Source organism: Momordica charantia (assembly GCF_013281855.1).
Source record: "Momordica charantia cultivar OHB3-1 chromosome 11 unlocalized genomic scaffold, Mcharantia_2.0 BLBB01000011.1, whole genome shotgun sequence".
NCBI classification, from domain to species: Eukaryota; Viridiplantae; Streptophyta; class Magnoliopsida; order Cucurbitales; family Cucurbitaceae; genus Momordica; species Momordica charantia.
The window spans coordinates 12,446,165-12,461,408 of NW_028275159.1; the positions used below are offsets into that span (position 1 = coordinate 12,446,165).

The 15,244-nt window shown below is 37.3% G+C and overlaps 3 protein-coding genes across 6 annotated transcripts; all 3 read left to right on the forward strand.

The window, feature by feature from the left end:
* The first annotated feature begins 3,180 nt into the window (after nt 1-3,180).
* LOC111025835 (glutelin type-D 1) lies at nt 3,181-4,753 on the forward strand. Its single transcript, XM_022303722.2, has 2 exons — nt 3,181-3,583; nt 3,677-4,753. The coding sequence occupies exons 1-2, from the start codon at nt 3,388-3,390 to the stop codon at nt 4,549-4,551; spliced, it is 1,071 nt and encodes a 356-aa protein (XP_022159414.2). The 5' UTR covers nt 3,181-3,387; the 3' UTR covers nt 4,552-4,753.
* A 1,741-nt stretch (nt 4,754-6,494) lies between these two features.
* Nucleotides 6,495-7,760, forward strand: LOC111023460 (uncharacterized). Of its 4 annotated transcripts, none has more exons than XR_015789004.1 (4): nt 6,495-6,603; nt 6,681-6,799; nt 6,899-6,981; nt 7,198-7,760. XR_015789004.1 is itself a non-coding variant. In XM_088120093.1 (4 exons), exons 1-4 carry the CDS (start codon nt 6,575-6,577, stop codon nt 7,325-7,327), a joined length of 333 nt encoding a protein of 110 aa, XP_087976219.1. In that variant the 5' UTR covers nt 6,495-6,574; the 3' UTR covers nt 7,328-7,760. The 4 variants fall into 4 exon arrangements, 1 of the variants encoding a protein (XP_087976219.1); XR_002603120.2 differs by having other exon boundaries at nt 6,927-6,981; XR_015789005.1 differs by having other exon boundaries at nt 6,927-6,953.
* Nucleotides 7,761-10,231: 2,471 nt separating this feature from the next.
* Nucleotides 10,232-12,861, forward strand: LOC111023448 (uncharacterized). Its single transcript, XM_088120115.1, has 4 exons — nt 10,232-10,849; nt 10,937-11,054; nt 11,456-11,653; nt 11,696-12,861. The coding sequence occupies exons 1-4, from the start codon at nt 10,232-10,234 to the stop codon at nt 12,859-12,861; spliced, it is 2,100 nt and encodes a 699-aa protein (XP_087976241.1).
* The last annotated feature ends 2,383 nt before the right edge of the window (nt 12,862-15,244 follow it).

A 15,244-nucleotide genomic window follows, 5' to 3' on the forward strand; every position in this document is an offset into this window, starting at 1 on the left:
TGAGCGTCGGAGTGTTTGCCTATCTTATGCGGGTCATTCCTTGACGCAGCGGGTATGCTATTTCACGTGTCCGACCTTGACCAGGTCTTACCTCATCCGATTTTATGCATAAACAAACACTTAAACAAGAGAATTATTCAAACTTCCACAAACGAAGACTCGATCTTCAAAATTAACAACTTAAACTAGCTATATTTAAAGGTCAATTCATGCCTAATGTAAGACATCTATTCTTATCTCAAAAATCGATATTTGATCCTCATTTCTACAATTGTTGAATTTAGAAAGAAAGGGAAAAAAACTATATTTAAAGTATTACATCGATCTAAAGGTTAAACTAAAGTAGTCAATCTAAGTGTAACTCAACAAGTTAAAGGTATTTATCCCCTACTTTATACTCACAAAATTAAAATAAAAAAATATATTTTTTGTTTTAAAAGGAACATAATATTAATTAAAGATAAAAAGATTCGAAAGTAAAATAAATTAACCATATCTATTTAAATTTTAAATTAAAATGAACATTTATTAAAAATAAAATTAGACCATATGGAAAACAAGGCAGGCACACATTTGCCAAATTTAAAATAAAATGAAAAAAAAATTTCTCTAAAATGTAAAGTAAAAATAAGTAACAAATATAGCTCAATTAGTAAAACCTATTTTTTGATAAGTAGATTCGAATAACTATCCTCACATATTATTGAGTAAGTTAAAAATAAAACAAAGAATGAACTTGAACTAATTGTAATCAGTAATTTTATTTCTCTTGATTAATAAGTTTGATTCTATCGACAGATTGGACCAATTTTTAACAGATAAACCAAATTAAATTATAAAATTGAAACAACATTACTTTCTTAATAAATTCAAAATATTAAAATCAATTGATGACATCAAGTATACTAAAAATTATAAACTATTTTGTTGAGGGTACACATACATATTACCATAAAAAGAAATTAATTCTACTTTTATTTTCCTTTTCCTACTTAAAATTTTTTTAATTAAAAATTGATACAAAAGCAGTCAAAGAATTCTATTAAGAGATAAAGAAAATACTATATTATATCTTTTCATATTAAATATTGCACAAGTGAAAAATTACATGCAATTTTTATTTTTCAGAAAGGAGGTAAGTTCAAATTCAAGATCTTTCCTCAAAAGTATTTTTTTTTACAACTTTGTGATTAAGATTTTGAAGTTGAAGAAGATATATTTGAAAAAATCTTCACGATATCAAAATTTGGAGAACAATCTATTGGTTGGAGGTATATGTCAATTATCGCTCAGCTGGCTTTTGGCCATTCACTCTCCCTCTTAAATTACGTTCTCTCCTCTATTCTTATTTATACTTTCAATAAAATAAATTGGACCCCACATTTTGAATATTTATATTGGTAGATTTTTCTCCCTCCAAAAAAATTTATAGTTTTGTCAAAGTATCTCATTTTTAATACTAAAAAATATATAATTTTTAAGTTTTTGTTTTTATATAATGGTACTTACCATTTCTCAATGCATATAGATAACAAATAAAATTTAATTATAACATTCTAAATTAGACAAAAAAATTACTTAGTCATTTTAAAATAAAGTTACAAATAAAAAGAATATATATAAATGGGTAACAAATAAAATATAATTTTGCTAGAAATAACAAATAAAATCTAAATATAAATATTGATTAAATAGGATAAAATAAGTTAACAATAAAATAACATGCGAAAATGGTTAACCAATAAAATAAAATTATAATATTGATTAGATTGGAAAAAATAATTATTTAATTAATTGAAAAGAAAATTCTAAATAAAAATAAAATATCAATAACGAATGTTGGACCAAAGGACGAAAAATCTACCAATGAATTGAGGAGTAGGGAGAGGAACGTGGAGTTGTATTTTTGTTTATTGTTTCCTTTCTTACTTTATTGTTTACTAATATAGTTTTTTAATATTTTAATACAAAATTAAAATATTACAATGTTAAATAAAAAAAATCTCCAAATTTAATTCACTTTAAAATTTAACCCAATCCAACCATTTTAATCTAGAAAATAGTTTAATTAAAAACAATATTTGAAATCCATATTATATTTAAGAGATAAGAAGAATCTATTTGAAATGTGTCCCAATTTGATTTGAGATCATTAAAATCTTGAAAGAGGAGATAGCTATGGAACAAATGCTTTTACTGATTTAATTTTCTAATTTATTTTGATACTAAAGGAAATAAATTATATCTAGATAAACAAGATTCCCTATAGGACTTTTAAATTTATGAGATTAATTTTATTTAAAAATTTGAATGATCTATTAAAAATTTATATGTATTTTGCACCCTTTTATGTTATTCCTTTTACTATTATATTTTTGTTTTAACTTATAATGCTATAATGTTTGTATTAAAAGAGAATTTTAACCAACAATAATATACTCAATTAAAAAAATATGATTATAATTTAAAAACTCATGTTTTCATTAGTTTTCATTTGTTTGATTGAGTAACTTTTAAGTCTTATCAATATTATCTTTAAACATTGAAATTATAAACTTAAAATTTGAATTTATTTTCTTTATTAATTTGAGTTTAATTTAAATTTACTATTTTTCTTTAACTAAAAAAGATAGAAAACATGGTTAGCATGTTAAGATAATAGTGAATATATATAGATGAAGGTGATTTATAAATTGACGAAATTTGAAACTATTAAAATCATATATACTAAATTAAAATTAAACAAAAATCATAAGAATAAAACTGAAATTAAAGCCAAACAATAAAAAATTGTATTTAAACTTCTGCCATTAGAATTTATAGAGAACAAATGCGTATTTAAGTAAGTCACATCATTGATTTAGGTTGGACTTGCCCAAATATGCAACAGGATTAATTTATTTTTAATTATTAAAAATTATTTTTTTAAATATCTTCCAAACCACCTTGGACTAATTTGAAATCAAACTCAGATAATAAAGATTAAATTAAAACTTGTAAAATTATAGGGATAAATTGGTTTTTTATTTTATTTTTAAAAAATCAATTATATATTTAAAACTAATTTATGGATGAATTTAAAAAAGAAAAACACTTATCTCGAGTGTGGACTGACTTCACTGAAATGCGTGAGTCTGCTCCAAATAAACGCTCCCTCTTAATAAAAGGAATCGTAACAAATTTTCCCTTTTCCTAACAAATTTCCTATTCCTTATGAGATTCTGTTAGGTGGATGCTTATCCAAATTATATCTGATTTATCTCTATAAATAGTGCAGAACTGAGATTGCAGAATTCACAGATCTGTTACAGAGATCATTCAGAGTGTTCATCCCAGAGATTTTGTTACACTTAAACTTTTTTTCCTTCTTTTGATTCTTTGATTGCTATGGATATCGATTTGACCCCGAAATTGTCGAAGAAGGCGTACGGCAGCGATGGAGGAGCCTACTTTTCATGGTCTCCGGCCGAACTTCCGATGCTGCGCGAAGGAAACATCGGCGCCTCGAAGCTAGCCCTCGAGAAGAATGGCTTTGCGCTCCCTCGTTACTCCGATTCTGCCAAGGTCGCTTACGTTCTTCAAGGTAAAATTTCTATTTCTATTTCTATTTCAAATCCGTCTTCTCTGTGTGAGTTATGTTGTGGTTCTGATTTTTATCTGCTCTGTTTTGTCGCAGGCAATGGTGTTGCCGGAATTATCCTGCCGGAATCGGAGGAGAAGGTGATTGCGATAAAGAAGGGAGATGCGATCGCGCTGCCATTCGGCGTGGTCACCTGGTGGTACAACAAAGAAGCCACCGATCTGGTGGTTCTGTTCCTGGGGGACACGTCCAAGGCGCACAAATCGGGCGAGTTCACGGACTTCTTCCTCACCGGGGCGAACGGAATCTTCACCGGCTTCTCGGCGGAGTTCGTGGGGCGGGCCTGGGACCTGGACGAGGCATCCGTGAAAACTCTGGTGGCGAACCAGACGGGAAGCGGAATCGTGAAGCTGAAGGAGGGGACGAAACTGCCGGAGCCAAAGAAGGAGCAGAGAGAGGGAATGGTGCTGAACTGCGAGGAGGCCCCGCTGGACGTGGACATAAAGAAGGGGGGGCGAGTGGTGGTTCTGAACACGAAGAATCTGCCGCTGGTGGGCCAGGTGGGGCTCGGGGCGGATCTGGTCCGGCTCGACGGAAGCGCGATGTGCTCGCCGGGATTCTCGTGCGACTCGGCCCTGCAGGTGACCTACATAGTGAAAGGCAGCGGGCGGGTTCAGGTGGTGGGCGTGGACGGGAAGAAGGTTCTGGAGGCGACGTTGAAGGGAGGGAATCTGTTCATAGTGCCCAGATTCTTCGTGGTGTCGAAGATTGCAGATCCGGAGGGGATGGAGTGGTTCTCCATAATCACAACTCCCAATCCAGTCTTCACCCATCTCGCCGGAAGCATTGGGACTTGGAAGGCTCTCTCGCCGGAGGTTATTCAGGCCTCCTTCAATGTCGATCCTGACTTACAGAAGCGCTTCTCCTCCAAGAGGACTGCTGACGCCATCTTCTTCCCTCCTTCCAACTAAACTGTTTTGTTTTGTTGGTGTTTTAATTTTCCAGCCACAATAAAACTCTCTCTCCCTCCCTCTCCTCTGATCTCCTCCTTTTCTTCACAGTTGCGTTAGGGATTTTTGTTTCTCTTTGGGTTTTAGTTAATTATTTGCTTTTGTTAATGCTTAGTTTTTAATTTCGAATATTCAGTAATAATTTTGCAAATTATGTTTGTCACTGTGGCCCATGTTTTTTGTTTCCCTTTTTGAGTTTTTCTTCTATTCTAGTTTCTTATAATTTCAACAAGTAACCAAAATACTTTTTAAACTGTTATAGGATTGAGTCACAAATTTTAGTGATTTGGTTGAGTCAAATCTTTAAAAGATTCATATTAACTCACCAAAACTTAAATTCTCAGATTAAAACCTTGCTTCTTAATTTCTAACAAAAAAAAAAAAATTATAGATACGGAAACTGAAAACTAATTTTCGTTACCAAACAAGCCCTTAACTTTCTTCAATCTTAATTAAAAACTCATATAAGGTAGGCTCAACTGATTGAATATTTGGGTCATAATTTTTTTATTTAATATTCTTTGTTTCTATAATGAAGGAAAAGAAAATTTAGAATCCTATGTCTCATGGGACTCACATGAGAAGATGAGAATTTGATTCCTTTATTATATAATAAAGTTTAGGAATCAATTCTCAGTGCTGGGTGAAAAACTAATCAACCTAATTTTTTTATGTATGCTGCAAAGATGGCAGCAACATGTTTATATTTTGATAATAATTTTATATGAATTATAGATTTTATACTTTCTAAACAAATTTTAAATTCTCAAAAATATAATGTTTTAATTTTAAAATGATTTAACATTGAACCTATTAACTTTGGTGAATCAAAGTTTACCTAAAAATTAAACTATCTATTTGGAAAGTGTGAAATGAATATTTTTGGTCCTTCAACTCCAACTAAACTAATTTGAGAAGAAAACATATATACAGGTAAGTAATCCCACAAATTTATAAATAAATTAAATTATTAATTTAATATATTACAATTTATCCTCTACAAAATTGATCCAAAACCTCATGTCAAAGGCACAAATTCGTATAAAGATATATTTGAACACATCGATATGATATCAGTTTATATATTTTTATATTAGTTTGTACCTCAATAAGAAGTATAACTAATTTTTCTATATAAATATTAGAGAACGATAATGAAACCAAAAACAATAATATTATATAATTTGTTATTATTTCATATTTGTAGATACTTTATGCGTGTAAACTGTAAGGAAAAAAGGGCTTCAATTTACAAAACACAAAAAATATAGCCTATAAAACATGAAATTCTAAATTATTTAGTTTTTTTTTAATTTTTTTTATGTTTTTTTCTTATAAAAGGATTTTATGGATGGATAAATAAAATAATATTTCAATTAAAAAAATTCTCTTGTCTAAAAAAAATGAATTTTGATTAATTTTTAAATAAATAAAAAATATATATACACACCAAAGCAAAAGTTGTGAAGCAATAATTGAATTAATTTGGACATTAACCAAACATAGCTAGCTGGACGGGTTAACATACATTTATCTTCCACCCCACAAGTTGATGTACTCAAGAAAAACTAAATAATTTGGACACCATCATTTTATAGTGCGTACCCTTCTTTAACAGAGGTGCAACAAATCGACCTAAACTAACCAAATCAAATTTGTTTGGTTTAATTAATGGTTCAATAAAATTATGTTGGTTCAGTTTGGTTTTCTACGTCTGATTTGAACCAAACCAAATCGATTCGATTGAACACTTTCCTATTTTGAACAAAATCTAACTAAACCTCTGTTTCTACCTTTTGGTTTTGGCACCTTCGTATTTGGCTAACGAATAGATATATTACTAGAACTTTTTTTTCTTGATGAAATATAAAATAGAACAAAAAAATGGCATTCTATCAACTTGAATGAAAGGGTTCAGCTAGCTTGGGGGCATTTGAATACCACTCCTCATAAGACCGTCTTCCATAGCACGTTTTGCTAGGACATGTGCAACCAGATTTCCTTCTCTGAAATGTGAGTCATGAGACCACTCAAATTTCCTCTCTACTATCTTTGTTTCATCTTCTCTAATTCAGAATATATTCGTCAAGTCTTCTTGCTGATGTTGAAGAAGTCGTATCGCCGTTAAAGAGTCTGATTCCAAGTATGGGAAATGTTGATTTCTTGGCGGAACTGTTCTCAATCCCTCCCAAATTGTTGACATTTCAAGGTAATGTATGTCTCTTATATCTCTAATGTACGTGCATCCAGCTTCGATTAAATCTCCTTTCTCATCTCTAATGATCCAACTCAACTCACTGACACCTAGATTCTCTTCTCTTTCCAAACCGCATTAGTATTCAACTTCAAAGCATGGTTCAGAGGTGGGTTCCATCTAATTGTCTAAATCAGGTTCAGATTCCGTCTTACTGAATTGTCTTGTATTTGCCTCTAGGATGTTAATTGTGAAATATTTTTGTCAATAACTGATTGCATTCCTTTAATTGTGAAATATTTTCATTATTCTTTTGCCTCCTCTTTTGGTTTATTGTCGTACATGGTTTCAGAGCTGTGGCTCTCTCCTAACAAATTTATTTATTTTTTGATGGCTTCTTCCTCAAATACCAGCATCCCTTCTACCGACATCTCAATCAGACCGATAATAGCGCCAACGATTACTCCCACTACTCCGGCGATTACTGGTCGTCATTCAGAATCAGACCCATTGCCCCGTGGTTTTGGGTGTGTTGAAAAATGATAGCTTAATTTACACTTGTTTAATCTAATCAGCTTATATTTGCCATTATGGACAGTCACAGATGAGGTGTATTCTTCGTCATTTGCAATTTTATAAGTTAATGCCTTTAATTGACATGTGCTAGACATGTGGGTAGTGATGCCACTCACCAAAATTAGTTATGGCTCATGTCTAAGCATGTGGGGAGCTGCAAAATTTGTTGTGAAGCGTCAAGGAGGTGCGGAGAAATAGCAAGATTGATTTCTGGTTTTACTTCTGTTTTGTTGAGGATTTCTGGGCGAAACAATTCATCAGGGTGTCAAGTCAGATTCCTTCTTTGTGGTCGTTTCTCTTTGTCTTCTCAAGAGATTGTTTCTTTTTCTTCAGTTGGCCCACATCTGTTTTCTTCTTCTTTTTCCAGCCAGTTATATCAACTTTAGTTTCTCCTGCGTCATCTGCTCTTCCTGACCGAGTGTGAGTGCCGTTAAATAATATTATATTTGAATTAGATTCAGTTTACATTATATTATTTAGATTAGATATTATTTGAATTAGATTTAGTATGAAAATCGATGAACACTAACTAATGATCGAGAGTGAGAGAATCTGGAGAATAGGAAATTGAGGGCTCATTTAGTAACGTTCTCTGTTTCTTGTTTCCCATTTCTTGTTTCTAACTTTTTTAGAACTAGAAAAAATGCGTTTGTTAACCATTTCTATTTCTTGTTTCTAAACAAAAATATGTTTGATAACATTTTCTTATTTCTTATTTTTATTTTTAGTTCTTTTAGTACAACAATTTGAGAGGGTGAGAATTTGAACTTGTGATATATTGATTTAGGATATATACTTGAACAAATATTGATTTTTAAAATTCTTGTGGTCTATTTTGTTGCTGAAAATGGTTTGAAAATCGTCTCTAATCACTTGTTCTAAAACAACTATCTTAATTAGTCGTCAATTAACTTCCCTTTTACATCTCTTAAATAATTTGCACCTAAAAATTACACAATACAATTCATAATAATCTCCTAAATCATTTGAATTGCAAAAGTAACTTTTAAGATTGAATTGCAACTATTGAACATAAGATAAATCCAATTTCGAATAGTAAAAGTTAATTGATTAAATTGCAAATATCTCTATCTAGTCATTACATCCAAAAAGAGGAAAAAAAACATACATCAAAAGAGTACAACTCATATGAACTTCAACTTTCTGTTTGTCCCAAAAGTACTGGTCTTCAAGATTAGACAAGATCTACACACCTGAGATGAATAAAATAATATATGGACATGTTATTACATAAAAAAACAAAAGTAGTAGCAAAATAAAGTGGTTAAGTGAGATATGGAGGCCAAAATCATGATGAAACCATAAACTAAAACAATCTTCAACGTGTAAACTCACATAAACTATAAACTAAAAGCATATAAGCTAAAACCATAAACAAGTGTCTTAAAAGAGCCTACGTGCCCTCTAAGACCAGAAACTAGCTTCAAAATCATACTAAAATGTCTATCCGTCCCTCGAAGAAAATGATATATGTAAGAAGTTAGAAAAATATTAAATAAGAAGTAAAACAAACAAACAAAACATCTAGCCCACTAAGCAACACAAATCATGAATGAATTCTCTCCCAACCAAGACTTTCCAAAACAAACAAAGCACAAAACAGTATACAGAATTTGAAAAGCATACCAACTAAAACTAACTTGGAGGAAGTGAATTTCCCTCTTTATCCCTCCGCATAACTACTTACTATCCGGAGCCTTGCATCTAAGCTCCAACCAAGCTCATAAACAAAATGAAAAGTTTTGGAGGTCGTAATACAAATAGTCACAACACCCATCAACTACAGCAGATACAATATAAGCCACACAAATGCTCCCTTGTGAATGTACTTAACAAACACAAGCTATGACTATCATAAAACTGCAGGATAGTCATAACAATTCAACTACATCGAACATCAATATTTAAAATAACATGCATCAAATATCTAGTGAAGCTCTATGAACAACTATGACTACCATAACTGTAGATAGTCACGACAATTCAACTACATCAAAAACTCATATTTAAAATTACATGCATCAATATCTAGTCAAACTCTATGAACAACTATGACTACTACAACTGCAGGATAGTCACAACAATTCAACTACATCAAAAACTCATATTTTTAAAATTACATGCATCAACATCTAATCAAGCTCTATGAACAACTATGACTACTGTTATGGAGAACGAAAATGACCCGAAACGAGACAAGGAGTTGAAGTCTGATTGGGGAAGACTGGCCCGGGACATAACGGGTCGGCCAAAAGAGTGACCTAACGCCGGGGCAGAGAACGAGGAAAGCGACCAGAGGGAAGCCCACTGAGCCACGAAGGGCTCGGCCCCGACCCGGTGCTCGGCCCCGACCCGGGGCTCGGTCCCGAGCCGTGCTCGGCCCACGACCCAGCCAGTGATCCCCCGTCTTCGATCGACGATGTCGCCCAGGCCCTGCAACGGTGAATTAGGGTTAGCTACGGAAGATTCTGGAACAACTTCACGCTATAAGTATTGATCCAGCCTTAGAGGTATAGGGGGAAGAGAGTTGACTACATTTACGTTATTCTCTTGCTAACTTAAGCATCAGAGCCCGTGTGACTAGAGTCACACCGGTTTAGCTCGATTTGATTTTGCAGGTACTAGTCCCGGATCAACAAGTTTGGTGGATGCGAGGTAGTGAACCGGAGGACCGAAATCCACGCATCAACAATTGGCGCCGTCTGTGGGGACGATACAGCAAAACGAGTTTCGTCGAAGCAAAATCCCGATCTGAGGTGAAATTTCGATCCAAGGCGTGTAGGGTGCAGTGGCCGACCATTCAGGCGAGGTAGGACGAAGCCCTGATCATCGACTTGGTCCGAAAGCGACATGAATCCTGATGAGAGCCATCGGTGCTTCGAAGAGAAGAGCCTGAAAAAAGCGGCTGATCACTTAGATGAGGCAAGACCGAGCCCTGATCGTCAACTTAATCCGACCACCCTTGACGGGGGAGAACCAGTGTCGGGCCTGAATAAAGCGACAGACCTCTCGGGAAAGGCGAGGCCGAGCCCTGGTTATCGACTTAATCCGACCACCCTTGATAAGGGAGGACCAGTGGCGGGCCTGATTAAAGCGACAGATCTTTCGGGAGACGCAAGGCCGAGCCCTGGTCATCGACTTAATTCGACCACCCTTGACAGGGGAGAACCGGCTGAAGAGGTAGAATCTGTCCCTCTGACAGCCGAAGATCGACGGGTCAACATCGGAACCAAGTTGGGGAGTGAGGAAAGAGAAAGCCTTATAAACTTCCTCAGAAGCAACGCTGATGTGTTCACATGGTCACCGGAGGACATGCCGGGAATCGACCGAGGAGTTATGGTACATCGACTCAACGTCGACGAGAGCTGTAAGCCAGTGAAACAGAAGCGTCGTGCGTTCAACCAAGAAAGGAACGAGATTGTAGCTGAACAGGTGGATGAGCTACTGGAAACAGGCTTCATTCGGGAAGTACATTATCCCCTATTCTATTAGAATAGCTTGGCAACCCCTACCTCTTAAAGCTGAAGTAAGGTATTCATGCTGGTGATCTTACAGCCAACTAATCTCGATGAAGGCGCTCCACTACTGGCTTTTGCTTTTTCTTCGGTGACTCTCAACGAGATTGGAAGAGCAAGAAAGAGACAGTGGTTGCTCGCTCTAGTGCAGAAGCCGAGTAAAGGGCTCTTGCTGATACTACATCAGAGATTATTTTGTTGGGATGGTTACAACAAGATATGGGAGTCACTTTTTCTGGGCCTACTATTCTCATTTGTGACAACAAGAGTGCCCAGTGGATATCCAACGTGGTGCTGGTAAAGAAGCCAAACGGCAAATGGAGAATGTGCATCGACTTCACGAATCTAAATAAGGCCTGTCCAAAGGATTCTTTTCCTTTGCCTCGAATAGATCAACTGGTTGATGCCACTGCAGGACATGAAAGATTGAGTTTCATGGATGCCTACTCTGGATATAATCAAATCAAGATGCATGTACCGGATCAGGAGAAAACTTCTTTTGTCACGAGTCGAGGCTTGTATTGCTACACCGTGATGCCGTTTGGATTAAAGAATGCAGGTGCAACCTACCAACGAATGGTGAATCGGATGTTTGCAGCCTTAATTGGCAAAAATATGGAAGTCTACATAGACGACATGCTGGTAAAGAGTCGAAAGAACGAGCGACACGAGGAGGATTTGGCAGAAGCGTTCGACATCTTGCGAAAGTACAAGATGAAGTTGAATCCCACCAAATGCACGTTTGGAGTGACCTCAGGCAAGTTCCTGGGATTTTTAGTGCACTAAAGGGGAATCGTAGCCAATCCAGATAAGATCAAAGCTGTTCTGGAGATGGATCCACCTAAAACTCTAAAGCAGCTGCAAGGACTCAATGGAAGGATAGCAGCACTCAACAGATTCGTGAGCCGTTCCACTGACAAGTGCCTACCATTCTTCAAAATCTTAAGGAAGAAAGGACAATTTGAATGGACGGAAGAGTGCGAGGCTGCCTTTAAGGAGCTGAAACAGTACCTAGGGGCAGCTCCACTTCTCGCAAAGCTGATCGTGGGTGATGAGCTCTACTTATACTTAGCTGTATCCAACACTGCGGTGAGTTCCGCGTTAATAAAGGAAGAAGATGGACGACAATCCCCAATTTACTACACAAGCAAAGCAATGGTAGATGCAGAACTTAGATACCCACCAATGGAGAAGCTGGCATTGGCACTGGTCACTTCAGCTCGGAGACTACGCCCGTATTTCCAAGCTCACAAAATAATGGTCCTCACCAACTTTCCCTTACGACAGATCTTACAAAAGCCAGACACTTCTGGACGACTGGTAAAGTGGGCTGTAGAGCTCAGCGAGTACGACATTCACTATAAGCCAAGAACTGCCATGAAAGGGCAGGTTGTGGCAGACTTCATAGCGGAATTAACACCAACAGAGCCTCAAGTATATAGTATCGAACCACAAGTGGTTGAGGAAGAACAACTCTGGACACTCTACGTAGATGGGTCCTCAAATTTTCGGGGATGCGGGGCAGGACTCCTACTAATCTCTCCAGATAAAGAAAGATTCGAATATGTGCTGCGATTCAACTTTCATGCATCCAACAACAAAGCCGAGTACGAAGCTCTACTAGCAGGACTAAAAGTGGCCAGGTACGTTGGGGTCAGGAACATACTAATACTTAGTGATTCACAGCTGATTGTGGGTCAGGTGAAAGAGGAGTTCCAGGCTAGAGAACCGCGAATGGCGAAATACCTTTCACAGGTAAGAAACCAGCTCGACCAGTTCTCAAAATATGAAATTCGACAAATTCCACGTGCTCAAAACGTCGACGCCGATGCGTTAGCTCGACTAGCTGCGACTTATGAAACCGACTTAGGCAGAACTGTACCGGTCGAGATTCTACCCGAGCCAAGCATAGAAGCTCAGGAAGCCATGGATATCGACAATCAAGGGCAACCAGAAGAAAACTAGAAGAGCCCTTTGATCAAATATTTGAAAGATGGGATCCTGCCTACTGAAAAGATAGAGGCCCAACAGCTACAACGACGAGCGGCCAGATATGTGCTTAAAGACGACAATCTGTACAAAAGAGGCTACTCGTTGCCGCTTTTAAAATGTCTAACGCCCGATGAAGCCGACTACGTCATGAGAGAGATACATGAGGGTGTTTGTGGGAGCCATTCTGGAGCACGATCCCTAAGTCACAAAATAATTCGACAAGGGTACTACTGGCCGACCATGCTGAATGACACGAAGCAATTTACCAAAAAATGCGACAAATGCCAACGGTTTGCAACCGTACCTAGACAACCGCCAGAGCCTCTGACAAGCATAATGAGTCCTTAGCCCTTTGCTCAGTGGGGAATAGATCTTATAGGGCCTCTCCCACTAGGAAAGGGCCAGACCAAATTTGCAGTAGTGGCAGTCGACTATTTTACTAAGTGGGCCGAAGCCAAAGCCCTAGCGACAATTACAGAGAAAAAGGTCACCGACTTCATCTGGAAGAACATAATTTGCCGCTTCGGAATACCCTACGCCATTATCAGTGATAATGGGAAGCAGTTCGACAATGCTGCCTTTCGAGAATTTTGCAGGGAGTTGGGCATTAAGCACATCTGTTCCTCGCCAGCACATCCGCATGCTAATGGGCAGGTTGAAGCAGTCAACAAAATTATCAAAAGAACTCTGAAGACCAGATTAGAAAAGCTCAAAGGGTTGTGGGCAGAGGAACTTCCCAACGCATTATAGGTATACAGAACGACACCTTGTACTTCGACAGGAGAAACGCCATTTTCATTATCATTTGGCTCTGAGGCGGTAGTGCCAGTCGAGATCGGACTCCCCTCTCTAAGGGTAGAGCAGTTCACCCTACTTGACAACGACGAATCCGTAAAGCTCAACCTCGACCTATTAGAAGAACATCGAGAAACAGCATGACTACGAACGGCTGAATACAAAAATCGAATAGCTCGATACTACAACTCGAAGGTCAAGCAACGTGACTTTAGAGAAGGTGATCTGGTGTTAAGAAAGGTTATGCCCAATACAAAAGATTCAACTAGCGGTGCGGTCGGGCCAACATGGGAGGGCCCATACAAAGTCACTAAAGTGGTGCGAATAGGCAGTTATGCTTTAGAAGACCAGCGGGGGAAGACCTTACTACACCCGTGGCACGCCCAACACCTCAAAAGATACTACCACTAGTTCGACATATTTCTGGACATTTTTATGTTTCTCCATTATTTGGACCAACTAAGCTTATTGTGACAAAATCTTCGACAGGACGATTTTCCTACTAATAAAGTATTCGACGTTCGACGTGATACTTGAGTTCTTATGTTCATTCTGAAATAAATTTCTCAAGTAGGGGGCATTATATAAATATCTACATATCCACGACCTGAACATCTACATATCTACGACCAATCAAGGAACTCAAAATTGGGACGGACCTAGAAGCAGGCCGATAAGCTGAAAGCCAATCAATGAAACTAGGGAAAAGAATCCCGAGGTGCTAAGAAAGGCATGCGTACGGGCCCAGCAAGGTTAAAACAGAAAACAGGCAAGCCTAACCGATCAACGAAACCCACGGGTAGAAAATCATATGGCAAAAGCCAAAATAGGTTAAAAACCAGAGGGTGTTGATTTAACTGGGGGTAAAAAACCGGCAGAAGCCAAATATGTTAGAAACCTAAGGGTACCGACTAAACTCAGGGTATAAAGGCCATTGGCAAAAGCCAAGTGGGTTAGAAACCCGAGAGTAAACCCTGAGGTATAAAACATGGGCAAACGCCAAATAGGTTAGAAACCCAAAGGTATCGACATTAGTTCTGTTAAAGTTAGATACCAAGGCCAAAATGGTTTAAACTCAGATGAGAATAAAACCAGGCTCAAGAGACTTGATTATGGTCAACGAAAATTGGAAAAACTTCCAATTCATGAATAGTATCGACAAGTTCAAGGTACAAAACCAGTGGCAGGAACCAAGCACTAAGATCCAAAATTGGATCAAAAGCTTTTGGTAGAAGCCCTGTGCGTTAGCAACCTTCCCATTTTTAGCCACTGATATACAATGATCTCGTGGTAACGACAAAGCGACAAGTACTCTCAAAACAAAGATCATTACACAATTATTCGTCTTCTGTTTTGAGAGTGGGGGTCATTGTTATGGAGAACGAAAATGACCCGAAACGAGACAAGGAGTTGAAGTCTGATTGGGGAAGACCGACCCGGGACATAACGGGCCGGCCAAAAGAGTGACCTAACGCCGGGGCAGAGAACGAGGAAAGCGACCAGAGGGAAGCCCACTGAGCCACGAAGGGCTCGGCCCCGACCCGGGGCTCGGTCCTGAGCC